This window comes from Arachis stenosperma, chromosome 7, assembly GCF_014773155.1.
Source record: "Arachis stenosperma cultivar V10309 chromosome 7, arast.V10309.gnm1.PFL2, whole genome shotgun sequence".
Classification (NCBI taxonomy): Eukaryota; Viridiplantae; Streptophyta; class Magnoliopsida; order Fabales; family Fabaceae; genus Arachis; species Arachis stenosperma.
The window spans coordinates 29,110,308-29,125,203 of NC_080383.1; the positions used below are offsets into that span (position 1 = coordinate 29,110,308).

Consider the following 14,896-nt stretch of genomic DNA (forward strand, 5'->3'; position numbering starts at 1 on the left):
GATGGTAGCATTGGAGAGTTTCTGTAAAGCTTGCGAAATGAAGATTAATGTGGAGAAGTTTAAAATGTTGTGCTTCCACAAATGTTTTTACGACAAGGAAAGAAATCTTTATTGTGGTGTCCTCTATTAGATTTGTCTAAAATATGGCCAAGTACATCGGGATTACTCTTAATCATTCTAGGGTAACTGGAACATCTTTTAATGAGATTCTGGATAAGATCCGGGGAATGCTAGCTAGTTGAAAAGGGTGATTACTCAACAAGGCAAAAAGGCTCTGTTTGATCAATTCGGTAGTAGCTGCTATCCCTACTTACTGCATGCAAGTCTTTCTCTTTTTCAAAGAGATAACAAATTCTATAACATCTATGATAAAAAATTTTCTCTAGAAAGGTCAAGCTAATGGTAGGGGGCTAAATCTTGTCAGTTGGACGATGTTGGTCACCCTTAAGAAGTTTGGTAGTCTGAGAATTAAAGATATGTTTTGTACTAATGTGGCTCTTCTTGAAAAGCTAGTTTGACAATTCTTTCATCATCCTCACAAACTTTGGGTCCAGCTGTTAGTTGATAAATACCGATTTTCTTTGGGTGACAATTTCAGCCATTCTAGGGATAACGGATCTTATATTTGGAGAAATCTGTGTAAAACTTTGGATATTTTGAACGATGATTTTGATTGGTGCATTAAAGATTTGGATTAGAATTTTTGGTTCTCTAAAGGGTGGAAAGAGGAGTCGCTTTGTAATGAGATGGATTACGTTCACATTTCTGATTCGGATCTCCAGATTTTAGATCTTTGATCGGCCGGAGAGTGACACCTTCAGAATGTCTATTCTCCTATTGACCAATTTTTGCATGACAACATTTCCTCCTACAATCAGGATATTCAAGAGGGTTCAATGGTAGGCTGGGCTTGGACCGGAGGAGTAACTAAGGTTTATGATGCTCGCGATAGATTCTTATTGCTCTACAAGAGGATGTTTGGCTGGGAGGAGAGAGGAAATTGATTTTAGTTTTGGCCTCAGTTTGTTTCGAAAAAGATAAAATTTTTGGCTTGGCTTTGTCTGCGAGAGACACTGCCCACTACTATTTTTCGTTTCAGGAAAGGCCTGTCACCTTTAGATAGTTGCCCCAGTTGCTTGACTTGCCAAAAAAATTGTTTTTCATTGGATTATCCGAAAGCTTAACAGGTTTGGTAGTTTTTTGGAAATTTTTTGTCATCTTCTGGAGTTGAAGAATTGGTTCTTATTTCATAACAAAGAGCACTCTTTTAGATTCTTTTATGGTCTTTGGTAGATTTGGAGACATAAAAATAATGAGATTTTTAATCACCATGAGCCTTGGTCTCTCATTAAAGTGGCTAATTTGCCTTTAGCCTTGGAGAAGGAGTTTCGGAATATTTTTAAATTACAAAGAGTATTTATTCTTTCTACGATTAATTAGTTGCTCTTGGATTTTTCTTTCGACGGGTACTTTTAAGATTAATTATGATGCTAGTTATTCAGGTTTTAATAATTGGATTGGTTTTGCCTGTGTTAACAAAGACCGCAAGAAAATTTGGTAATGTGGCTGTTTGGGAACAATTGAGAGTACCAATATTCTTTAAGGAGAGTTGTTTGTCATTTGGAGAGATTGTCTTTTATCTTGGACTTTGGACAAAAAAATGTGATTTGTGAAATAGATTGTTAGGAGGCTTTCAATTTGATTTCTAAGCTTCATGATAATATTGGCTATAAGAATCCTTTAGTGCTTAAAATCATAGACAACATGACTTGAAAGTGATAAATTGATTTTTGTTTGATCTTGAGAGATGCAAACACAATGGCGAACACAATAACAAAGATGACGATGAAATCTCATTGCCAGTATGTGAAATTTTCAGTGTCTTAAGAGAAATTTAAAAGAAGTATCCAACAGAATTACCATGTACTTTTTTAGTATTTTAGAACTTTTTTTTCTGTCTGATTTTTTTTTTAATTTTTCAATAAAAGAAATCTATTATGAATAGAAATAATAATGTATTTGTTAATGGTAGAGTTCAAGTCAATGGATCATTATTATACACAGTCATGAAGTGCCCTGAATATAAGGGAAGAATTCGGATCCTCATATTAAATAAAGGTATTTTCTTGTGAAGTTTCTTTTTTCATTTTGAAGTTTTGGTCGGTGCGAAGTATCTTTAATAACTATATAATTCCATAAAATTTATTGTGCAGTTGGAGCTATGACCAATCCACCAGTTGGTTAGAATATATACATTGGTGATTGTCGTTTAAACACATTTAATGGGTTTTTCCACTCTCTACAAGTAATCTACATGCCAAATCTCTTATATTAGATGTTCGAAGATGAAGATACTATTATGGTACTATAAAAGAAGAAGAGAGATTTTAATCTTAACAAAATTTGTAGATTTTTTTAGTTTTGGTTTCGCTTTTGATTAACGAACTAAATTATTTTACCAAATTATTCAAACGTAGTAATTATATTTAATTTGTCATACTATCAACATATAATCTATTAAGATTTGAATTCTCTAAAATTTGAATTTCACTTTAAAAAATAAAGTGTGATCTTTCACTATTAATTTTATAGGTGAGACCAAAAATAAATATGAAAGAAAAATTATTTAAAAATAGAAGATCACAATTTACTCTTTAAAGTGAAATTCAAACTTTAGAAGATTCAAATATAATCTATTATTTATTTACGTTAGCTTTTATTAATGATAGTAACCAAGTAACTAAAACTAAATATTTAAGTTTTAAAAGGACATCAAAAGAAAAACATTGAGGCCAAAAGGAAAAAAAAAAGGGCATAATTTTAGAGGAAAAGTATTAGATGAAACATTTTCTCTTTGATTTGTTTTTTATTGAAGCCAACACTAATTAATTTCAATTTTTTATTAAAAATATTGGCCCTAACATTTCTTATAAAAGAATAAAATCCTGTTTAAACAAAAAATAACGAGGTAATGTTTTTTTGACAAATGTAATTTTTTATTAGGCCTCAGCCCATATGCTATTGGGCCTAAACCTTTATTTAATAGGCCCAAATCACTTACTGGGCTAAAGCTGGGCTGGGTCTGATGTAAATTTCCCAGTTTACCCTCCCGTGTTCTTCTGCTCTGTTCATGTCTTCTCTCTCTTACACACACATACACTTGCTCCTTCTCTTCTCTTCTCTTCTCTTCTCTTCTCTCTTTTCCTCTCTTTCTTTCACTGAATTTGCGCTGCTTCAGATCTCACATTTGCAGCGTAACAAAACAAAACGCTCTTCAACATTCTCTCACTCCACATTCCCCTCTCTCTGAAGCTCTGGTTCCCCAACCATGGCTGCTAACGCCCCTATCTCCATGAAAGAGACTTTAACGGTTAGTATCATATTCTCGTTCTCATTTCATATTCCAAAGATCAATACTTTCTTTCCATTTCGTAAAATTCGTTTGTGTTTCTATGTTTCTATTTTTGTTTTTATGATTGGATCACAATGCCACACAGCATAGTTACAATTCCGTCATAGTGACACCATTACGGAATTGTATTCCTTTTTTAATGGTTTCCGTGTTTCTGATTTGCAATGTGGTGTTTGTTTTGAAGCTGGGAAGCGTTGGAGTCAATCCACAATTCATTACATTCACTCATGTTACGATGGAATCGGATAAGTATATATGTGTCAGGGAAACTGCACCTCAGAACAGTGTTGTTATCATTGATATGAACATGCCTATGCAACCTTTGAGACGGCCTATTACTGCTGATTCTGCTTTGATGAATCCCAATTCCAGAATTCTTGCTCTTAAAGGTAGCATTCATTGTGTTATTTTATTTATTCACAGGAATAGTTGGAAGCTGTTATTTGTTTTTATTAACATTCTGTTGTATTGGAAATGTTAAAGTGATAGTAATGTCTGAATCTGTAATTCATTTGCATGCACATTTTATGATGATGCTGAGCGTTGTGATTCATGTCGTATGTGGTAGTGAATAATTTAGATTCTGGACAGCTACACTGTGGATGTATCACCTATATTGGTGTTACTGAATTCCGATGTTCTATGTACAGCTCAAGTTCCGGGGACCACTCAAGATCACTTGCAAGTGTTTAACATTGAAATGAAAGCAAAGATGAAATCGCATCAGATGACTGAGCAGGTGTGATATTTGTAAATCATTTAGATTTAGATGTAAAAGTCTTATTGGTAGGTAATGTGTTGTGTTGTTACGTGATTGCTATTGCTAATTGTTGTGCATTTCATTTCTTTTAGGTTGTCTTCTGGAAGTGGATAACTCCAAAGATGATAGGAATTGTTACTCAAACATCAGTGTATCATTGGTCAATTGAAGGTATGTTTTATTGTCTTCCATGACTAAACATACAGTTCTATTGCCCGCCCATTTCCGTGTAATTCTTTATAAATTTGACAGTTGGACATCTTGTATTCTAAGTTCAGACTATGTACAGGAACTTCTTTTGTTTTCTAATCTAACATTTCTCATATATTAGGTGATAGTGAACCAGTGAAGATGTTTGACCGAACAGCTAATTTGTCAAATAACCAGATTATCAATTACCGTTGTGATCCTAGTGAAAAGTGGTTGGTTTTGATTGGCATTGCTCCTGGTTCACCCGAAGTATGTTATTTCTCTTCTTTATCAATTTTCAGCCATTGCTTTTGAGTTTTGAGGTATTATCAATTCCTCCTAATAAGATCCTTGTGCGTAAGCTCTCTAATAGGATAAATAACTTCAACAACTATGGGTTAGTTTTGATTTCTGACAATATTTTCATGATCTCTTGAAATGTAGGATAACTATAAGTTGCTTTTTTTTATTCTTCTGCCTGGATTAGCTTGTTTTGAAAACTATTAAGTGGTTTAAAAATCTCTATATTCCTCTCTCACCACATTATGCCTTTTGGATGTCTTTTCGTTCATATGAGATTGTAGTTGGTAGCTTTTACACACAGTCAAGATTATGATATGTGTGTCTATGTGTATTCTTGAGGTTTTTATTTTGGTTATTTTTTTGCTTTACCTTGTATTTAATATTCAATCTCTACATTACGTCATCAACTTTTTTCTTTAGTTCCCTTTTTAATCAATGAATTGTGTTTTCTGTCTAAACTACTTCTTGCACCTTATTAACAAAGATTTCTTTTATAAAATAATTAATCGTCTACTTATATTCAAGTGAAGATTGCATTTATTTTTTGTGACTCAGATTTCCCCATCATCAAACCTTATGAGATTATTTATTTATAATTTATTACGTTACATTTTGTTCATTGGTTACATGCAGAAACCCCAACTAGTAAAAGGAAACATGCAGCTCTTCTCTGTGGATCAGCGCCGCAGTCAGGCTCTTGAAGCACATGCTGCCTCATTTGCTACAACTCGAGTAATTTTGCCTCCCTTGTTAATTATTTATAATTTATAATTTTATACAGAAAATGAGTGTGTGTGCCTTTGTATTGCTGCTAATTCAATGCTGTTGATATTTTGCCGCGTGTGCATGTAGGTCCCTGGGAATGACAAGGATTCTATTCTTATATGTTTTGCTTCAAAAAGTGTCAATGCTGGACAGGTTACATCTAAGATGCATGTCATTGAACTTGGTGCACAGCCAGGTATAACCGTGGACTATCTATTACCACCATTCACTGATATGAAAAAATAAAAACTTAGTCTTTCTTTATAAAGGTTTCGTCGAAGCAGCTTCATCTTTCACAGCATCAAGTTGGCTGATTATTAAAAGATAGATCATGCGATGTAAAATTGTAGAAGGTTGAAATCGTCATTGATAACATAGATAATTATGAACTGCGAAAACGAATATATTATTCAGAACTATGATCGAGTATCTGTTACTAATGTTATATTATTTTTCCTGTTCAGTATGCAATTTAGCTTCTGAATTTTTGTCTAATTTATAATTGGTTTATTCTTTTATCTTGATGCTTTATGCATGTGTAACTGTTCGGAATTCATTCTGAGATATTCTACAGTAATTTCTTATGTTTCGTTGACAAGTCATAATTCCTGATGCATCTGGTTTATTTTTGAATGCTTTATTATAGGAAAACCATCATTTACCAAGAAACAAGCAGATTTGTTCTTTCCCCCAGACTTTGCAGATGACTTTCCTGTGTCAATGCAGGTACAAAGATGTGGACTTTAATTATAAATTAATATTCTCTATCCTACATAGTCATCAATTTAGTTATTTCATATGTTCTTTTCATACAGATTTCAAATAAGTATGGATTGATATATGTTATCACAAAGCTTGGGCTTTTATTTGTCTATGATCTGGAGACTGCAACTGCAATTTATAGAAACAGGATCAGTCCTGATCCTATATTTTTGACCAGCGAAGCATCATCAGTAGGGGGTTTCTATGCCATTAATAGACGTGGCCAGGTGTTGCTTGCTACTGTGAATGAGGCAGCCATTGTTCCTTTTGTTAGTGGCCAGGTAATGTATGATGGCATGTTCTTTTGGCCAAACGGAACAATAAATGTTTCTTTAAAACTTACTCTTAAATGTTTCTTTCAAACTTTTGCAGTTAAACAATTTGGAACTTGCTGTGAATCTCGCTAAAAGAGGAAACCTTCCTGGTGCAGAAGAATTGGTAACATGAGCTGCAATTGTTTAGTTTTGTGCTGTTATCAATGTTGTCAAATTCCATAAATTTCAAAACTGGCTGACTTTATTGGGTTCAATGATTGTTTGACTAGAAATTTTCTTTTTCTTGTTCCAATTTCCTGCCATTTCTTTTCTTCCTAAATGATTTGCTTTGAGGGAATCACTGCCTTTTCTTTTTTCTTTTTTCATTTCTTTTATTTGTTTCATTGATCAGTGATTGTTATTTTCCTGTTTTTAATTTTTTCCAGGTTATTAAGCGGTTTCAAGAATTATTTGCTCAGACAAAGTATAAGGAAGCTGCCGAGCTTGCTGCAGAATCTCCACAGGGAATACTTCGAACTCGTGACACTGTTTCTAAATTTCAGGTATACTTTTGTGTTAAATCACATGATTGTGGATCAGCTGATACTTCTTTTTCATGTTATTGCTAACTGCAGCATTTAGTTGTTGGCATGCTTAATAAGACTGTGACACATGAGATGGGAACCTAATATGCTTTTAATATCAACAACTTGATTTTGCATTGTTAAATTTTTTCAGAGTGTACCTGTTCAAGCTGGACAAACACCACCATTGCTGCAGTACTTTGGTACTCTGTTAACCAGAGGAAAACTCAATTCTTTTGAGTCATTGGAATTGTCACGACTTGTGGTAAATCAGAACAAAAAGAACCTTTTGGAAAATTGGCTAGCAGAGGACAAGCTTGAATGCAGTGAGGAGCTTGGTGACCTTGTGAAGGTCCTGACCTAAAATTTCTAATCCACTCATAAACTCATAATTATGTAGTAACAAAAAGTAGTTCTCAATTTTATAATTGAAATGATAGAACACTCATAAGAGAAACTACAATGGCTTGATTATTTCACTCACTTTCTTGTTATTGGTTTATTTTACTTCCAGGTTTCTCATATTATTAAGTTCATATACTGCTAGCCTTTTTAGATGAGCTTGTTAACAAAAAATCTTTTGAAACCCATGTGACCTTTATTCCTTTGCATAAGCTATAAAATGAAGCATGCGAAAGTACACACCTGCATGTGCCCTAGCAAACACATTTATTTGTTATTCTTCAGTTTCCAATTGCTCTTGAAGTGAACTCAATAATTATTCATTTTTTTGCCGTATATCTCCTTCCTTTGTCTCTCTAATAATCTTGTGAGTAATGCAGACAGTGGATAATGATCTTGCGTTGAAAATATATATCAAAGCTAGAGCCACTCCAAAAGTTGTTGCTGCTTTTGCAGAGAGGAGAGAATTTGACAAGATTTTGATATACTCAAAGCAGGTAACCATTTTGTTTTATGGTTTATGAAGTCATGAAAATAGTGCTACTGAGTTATATTATATTATGGGGAGAAGAGAAGGGGGGAGGGGGTCTCATTTATTATTTTGTTTAGTTATATTTCTGTTATATAGTAAATAAATGTTGATGTACTTTTCTGCTTTTATTTTCTGAAGGTTGGATACAGACCGGATTATATGTTCCTTCTGCAAACAATTTTGCGGTCAGACCCTCAGGTAAATGCTTTGATCAGAACTAGGATTAGAAATGATTGTGCCTTACCTTTTATGTGATATTTCACTTCAGTGCTGCACTAGTTTCGGCTTTCATAGTAGAGTAGAGTAACTCGCTTAAAACAGTATGAATGCCAAGCATGGAAATGGTTCTGTATTTCTTATGGTCTTTATGTTACTGCAGTATGCTGGTCTACCGTCCCTTTTAATTCATATATATTTAAAATGTGTTTGACTGCAGGGTGCTGTAAACTTCGCTTTGATGATGTCTCAAATGGAGGGAGGTTGCCCAATAGACTACAATACAATAACTGATCTCTTTCTTCAGGTTTATATAGTTTATATCCTGCTTTGGTCAAATGATGTTGGGCTCATTCTGCTCCGTTTGTTTTTAAATTAGACCTAATGAAGATGTTGAAGCATTATAAATCCCCCCCACCCTCTCTCTCTCTCTCTCTTTCCATTTTTTTTTGTCCTTTTTAAAACCAGTATTACTTGACCCTGTTCTGGTTTGTTTTTGAAATACATATATGGGCCATCTTTCTTGAAATACTTGCTTTGGTAATGGTTTTAAAAAATAGGCAAAGATATTTGTGATGTTTCCCATAAATTTTGAGACTAAATAACTATTATTTGTTGAACTGAAACCAATCACTCCGTGATCTTTGTTACTAATATGCTGTAAACTGTGATCCTTACTGTTGCATTTATGTTTCTTGTATTGCTTTTAGAGGAATTTGATACGGGAGGCAACTGCCTTTTTGTTGGATGTGCTTAAGCCAAACCTACCTGAACAGGGACATCTTCAGACGAAGGTATTGTTATATTCTTTGCTGTAATATCTATCAAAGTAGTTGTTGGCATTATATAGTTTCATTTTTAGTTTTTTCATTTTGAGAAAATTTCAATTAATATTTTCAGGTGCTGGAAATTAATCTAGTGACCTTTCCAAATGTTGCTGATGCTATATTGGCCAATGGCATGTTTAGTCATTACGATCGCCCACGTGTTGGTCAACTATGTGAAAAGGCGGGCCTTTTCATACGGGCACTTCAGGTTCTTGGTTTCTATAATTCAATGAATGACAGTAATTTTCGATGAGGATAATTTTTTAAATCGTCTTGTCTATCTGTTGTGCAGCATTACACTGAGTTGCCAGACATTAAACGTGTCATTGTGAATACACATGCCATTGAACCACAGGTTTGAATTTCAAGTGCTCAAGATAGTGCACCTATCATAAAATTGTTATTATATATCTTACTATGTAGTGATTTTCTAGGCTCTAGTTGAGTTCTTCGGAACCCTTTCTCGAGAGTGGGCACTAGAGTGTATGAAAGATCTTCTACTGGTCAACCTTCGTGGAAATCTTCAAATAATTGTGCAGGTACTATATTGAGGTTTTGTATGCTGTTCGCATGGTACTTTTTCTTATTTAAATTATTTGTGCTTTGAACTTTTTATATAAGTTGCTATTTTTTATTCGCAGACTGCTAAGGAATATTCTGAGCAGTTGGGAGTTGATGCATGCATTAAACTCTTTGAGCAATTCAAGTCCTATGAAGGACTGTACTTTTTTTTGGGTTCATATTTGAGCTCAAGGTATTTCTTAATGGAGAATAAACATGAACATGAATACTGTAGACATCCTACCTTTCATTTTTCTTGTTTTTATAATTTGGCCTTTCGATTCTATCTTGTACAGTGAGGATCCTGAAATCCACTTCAAGTACATTGAAGCAGCTGCTAAAACTGGACAACTAAAGGAGGTAGAGCGTGTGACTCGGGAATCCAATTTTTATGATGCCGAGAAGACAAAGAATTTTCTGATGGAGGCCAAACTTCCAGATGCACGGCCATTGATCAATGTGTGTGATCGTTTTAATTTTGTTCCGGATCTCACTCACTATCTCTATACCAACAACATGCTTCGCTATATTGAAGGATATGTCCAGAAGGTAAATATTTTGTGAGGGTTGTATTTAATTTTATGTTTTTTGGTACAGGTGTGTGTTTCAATCTTTCTATTGTGATCTTAAATCTAAAACTAACATTAAACTTCTTGCTTATAGGTCAATCCAGGAAATGCTCATCTAGTTGTAGGACAGTTGCTAGATGATGAATGCCCTGAGGATTTTATCAAAGGTTTGATACTTTCAGTTCGTTCCCTCCTTCCAGTGGAGCCTTTGGTTGAAGAATGTGAAAAGAGGTGCGATGATTTTTCCTCAGTCACATGTTCTATATATATATATATATATATATATATATAAATTTGTTTTGTCATTGCACTTTCTATGTGCAGGAATCGTGTCCGCTTGCTCACTCAGTTCTTGGAGCATCTTGTAAGTGAGGGAAGCCAGGATGTACATGTGCATAATGCCCTGGGTAAAATCATCATTGACAGCAATAACAATCCTGAGCATTTTCTCACAACCAATCCATATTATGATTCTCGTGTTGTTGGCAAATATTGTGAGAAACGGGATCCTACACTTGCTGTTGTTGCTTACCGAAGAGGGCAGTGTGACGATGAGCTTGTCAATGTTACCAATAAAAATTCCTTGTTCAAACTCCAAGCCAGGTGTGTATAGTGTCCTTCACTGCAGGGAATGTGATTAGGGCCTGTATTTCATCATACTACTCTAGCACAATTATAATTAACAATCAAGCCATGAACCACTATGTTCAGGTAGCTCCATAGATTTCAAAATGTTACTATGTGTTGTTCATGTTATTTCTCGATGTGATCATGTCAGATATGTCGTGGAGCGGATGGATGGTGACCTGTGGGATAAGGTTCTCAATCCTGAGAATGAGTTTAGAAGGCTGTTGATCGATCAAGTGGTGTCCACTGCTTTGCCTGAAAGCCAGAGTCCTGAGCAAGTTTCAGCTGCAGTGAAAGCTTTTATGACTGCCGATCTTCCCCATGAATTGATCGAGCTTCTTGAAAAGATTGTGCTACAAAATTCTGCCTTCAGCGGAAACTTTAACCTACAAAACCTGTTGATTCTTACTGCAATCAAGGCAGATCCTTCAAGAGTTATGGATTACATAAATAGGTTGGATAACTTTGATGGCCCTGCTGTTGGAGAGTTGGCAGTGGAGGCACAACTGTATGAAGAAGCTTTTTCCATTTTCAAGAAATTTAATTTGAATGTTCAGGCTGTTAATGTCCTGCTAGATAACCTTCGTGCCATTGATCGAGCTGTGGAGTTTGCATACCGAGTTGAAGAAGATTCTGTATGGAGCCAAGTTGCTAAGGCGCAACTTAGAGAAGGTTTAGTAAGTGATGCAATAGAATCATTCATCCGAGCAGAAGATGCCACTCACTTCTTGGAGGTTATAAAGGCTGCCGAAGATGCAGAAGTATACCATGACCTGGTGAAGTACCTTTATATGGTTAGGCAGAAGACTAAGGAGCCCAAGGTGGATGGTGAGCTCATTTATGCATATGCTAAGATCGAGGCACTTGGAGAAATCGAAGAGTTTATACTCATGCCGAATGTTGCTAATTTACCCCATGTTGGAGACCGCTTGTTTGACGAGGCTCTATATGAGGCTGCAAAAATTATATTTGCTTTCATTTCTAACTGGGCTAAGTTAGCAGTGACATTAGTGAGGCTCAAACAATTCCAAGGGGCTGTCGATGCTGCCAGGAAAGCAAACAGTGCAAAGACATGGAAGGAAGTTTGTTTTGCCTGTGTTGATAATGAAGAATTCCGTTTAGCTCAAATTTGTGGCCTCAATGTCATCATTCAGGTGGACGCTTCTCATTCCTTATCTATGTCTTCTTGATTTTTTGGTGATTAGGTGGACACTCATCTAGAATAATTGTGTATTCCGTTTATCTTGATAATCCCTTCCTCACACACAAACACAACCTATCACAAAAATAAATTCAGTATGAAGATTTGCTCCATAATAGCTAATCAGCTGTTATTGGTTTTGTTATGACATATAATACTTATCAATATTTATTATCATGAAGGTCGATGATTTGGAAGAGGTTAGTGAGTATTATCAGAACAGAGGCTGCTTCAATGAACTCATTTCTCTGATGGAGAGTGGGTTAGGATTGGAGCGTGCACATATGGGCATCTTTACTGAGTTGGGAGTTCTTTATGCAAGATATCGTTCTGAGAAGTTAATGGAGCACATTAAGTTGTTCTCAACTCGCCTTAACATTCCCAAGCTCATTCGTGCTTGTGACGAACAGCAACATTGGAAGGAACTTACCTATCTATACATCCAGTATGACGAATTTGATAATGCTGCAACCACTGTAATGAATCACTCTCCAGAAGCATGGGACCACATGCAATTCAAGGACATAATAGTGAAAGTTGCAAGTGTGGAGCTCTACTACAAGGCTGTTCACTTCTACTTGCAAGAACATCCTGAAATTATAAATGATCTTCTTAATGTCATTGCTCTTCGTGTGGACCATACCCGTGTAGTAGATATAATGCGCAAGGTTTTATATCTTGTCCTCTATTACCTTAATGCCGGCAGTTCTAAATTCTTATTTGATAAGGTAAATGATAGGTTGCAAATATTTTTATGAAGTAATATTGCTTGAATTTTCTCATTTTCAGGCCGGTCACATCCGATTAGTTAAGCCATACATGGTTGCAGTTCAAAGTAACAATGTCTCAGCTGTTAATGAAGCTTTGAATGAAATTTATGTTGAGGAGGAGGACTATGATAGACTTCGTGAATCTATTGACCTGCATGACAACTTCGATCAGATTGGTCTTGCACAGAAGGTGAACCTCCCCTATCTTTGTTGTATTCGGATCTTTATCTTAAATAACTCTTGAAAACTTTAAATGATTATATTGATTAACTTCGATGATTTATGTGAGCAGATTGAAAAACATGAGCTTCTTGAGATGAGGCGTGTAGCTGCTTATATTTACAAGAAAGCAGGAAGATGGAAGCAGTCCATTGCTTTGTCAAAGAAAGACAATCTTTACAAGGACTGCATGGAAACTTGCTCTCAATCTGGTGACCGCGAACTTTCAGAGGATTTGCTTGTTTACTTTATCGAGCAGGTATGCATTTGGTATCGATATTGTACAGTGTGAACTTCAATCTAAGTAGCATTCTTTCCTTCTACAACTTGCTTCCTGCCCGTCTTTCTTCTTAATTTTTAACAAAGGAATGTTGTTTATATTATGTGGATAAGATCAATAAAAATATATTTTAGTTGTTTATCCGACGACTTAGTTTACTGTCATTGTTTGACCTTATGTGACTTTACCTTGTGTGGGAAAATTTGGATGTTGTTTTGGTTCTCATTGCTGAATGATACTCATTGTCTTCTCTTTGCCTTGTACCATTGCAGGGGAAGAAAGAGTGCTTTGCATCTTGTCTCTTTGTCTGTTATGACGTAATACGGCCTGATGTTGCTCTCGAGTTAGCTTGGATGAATGGCATCATTGATTTTGCTTTCCCATTTCTCTTACAGGTATATTTTTAGTGCGATTTCTTTCATATATTTCTTTTGGCATTGTGTTAATAAACATTTTCTTTTGTCCACAAAATATAGTTTATTCGAGAGTATACCGGGAAGGTTGATGAACTTATCAAGGAAAGAATTGAAGCGCAAAATGAGGAGAAAGCCAAAGAGAAGGAAGAGAAGGAGGTCATTGCTCAGCAGGTACTTTTTCCCTTTTCAGTTCCTTCTATAATAAGAACTACATTTTTCTTTTTGGTTTGTCTATTAATTAATGCAACATTTTGAATGTTCTCCAGAATATGTATGCCCAATTGCTACCACTTGCATTGCCTGCACCACCAATGCCAGGAATGGGCGGCGGTATGGTCCCCCTCCGCCACCACCTATGGGTGGAATAGGGATGCCGCCAATGCCTCCTTTTGGCATGCCCCCAATGGGTGGTCATTACTGATCTCTAGACCGAGGACAGCAGACAATTTTGCCATGCAATGAAGATGAGTTTCATATTTAACGGATTTAATGCGGCGGATCGAGGCGTCTGCCTTCTTAGCTCACAGACCTTTCAGTGATTTTGCGGCGCTTTTGCATTGAAATTCTTTTTAGGTTCTAATTTAATTTCTTTTAATCTTTATTCTCTTTATAGATTGGGTAGTATTATCAATCCTATGGCAAGAGTTGGTCAAATTGATATTTGGTTGCCGCATGTATAGGTGATTCTTTTTCACTATTCATTGTTTTCTTAGTTGTGAAGTCATGTAAGTACTCTCATTAGGAACCCCCAAATTTTGTTCTTTATCTTGGTATATAAAACTTTCATCCACTATTCAATTTAGTTTCTCTCTTGCCTTTTTCCAGATAAGTTTGGTTATTTTATTATATTATCTATTTGTTAATTCTTACTTTTTCAAAGCCAACACATTCTCAGTAACTATCTTTATGTTATTTGAGGGGAAATTGAAGTTTATTTTATATTCTACAACCATCAAAGTCAACTAACAATTTGCATTTACTTAGAATGACGATTTTTCCTATGAAAGTTGCCTCCAAATGTAAATGGAAAAATTATTTGGTAATGTTTTGGAAGTTATCAATTATAAATTGTCACATTACTTTTATTTTCAGAATTAACAAATTGACTCGAATACAATTGACTATAAGAGTCGTATATTTTATCTATTCTATTATATAAAAATCGGATGTCTGCACTTAATGATGAAGTTGATGTGGCATGCTTCGGAGAGTATTACCCGATTTAATTGTTTTAACTCATTCAATAT

General features: G+C 35.2%; 1 protein-coding gene across 1 annotated transcript; it reads left to right on the plus strand.

The window, feature by feature from the left end:
• Window positions 1–3,246: 3,246 nt before the first annotated feature.
• LOC130940398 (clathrin heavy chain 1-like) lies at window positions 3,247–14,428 on the plus strand. The gene is made up of 30 exons (XM_057868523.1): window positions 3,247–3,370; window positions 3,597–3,801; window positions 4,063–4,151; window positions 4,265–4,343; window positions 4,504–4,631; window positions 5,298–5,396; window positions 5,517–5,625; window positions 6,076–6,155; window positions 6,245–6,472; window positions 6,564–6,629; window positions 6,892–7,008; window positions 7,184–7,381; window positions 7,812–7,928; window positions 8,102–8,161; window positions 8,400–8,486; window positions 8,890–8,973; window positions 9,080–9,214; window positions 9,299–9,361; window positions 9,441–9,545; window positions 9,648–9,760; window positions 9,864–10,116; window positions 10,231–10,367; window positions 10,461–10,739; window positions 10,915–11,917; window positions 12,147–12,632; window positions 12,754–12,924; window positions 13,027–13,212; window positions 13,506–13,628; window positions 13,710–13,820; window positions 13,916–14,428. The coding sequence occupies exons 1-30, from the start codon at window positions 3,329–3,331 to the stop codon at window positions 14,015–14,017; spliced, it is 5,055 nt and encodes a 1,684-aa protein (XP_057724506.1). The 5' UTR covers window positions 3,247–3,328; the 3' UTR covers window positions 14,018–14,428.
• Window positions 14,429–14,896: the final 468 nt, after the last annotated feature.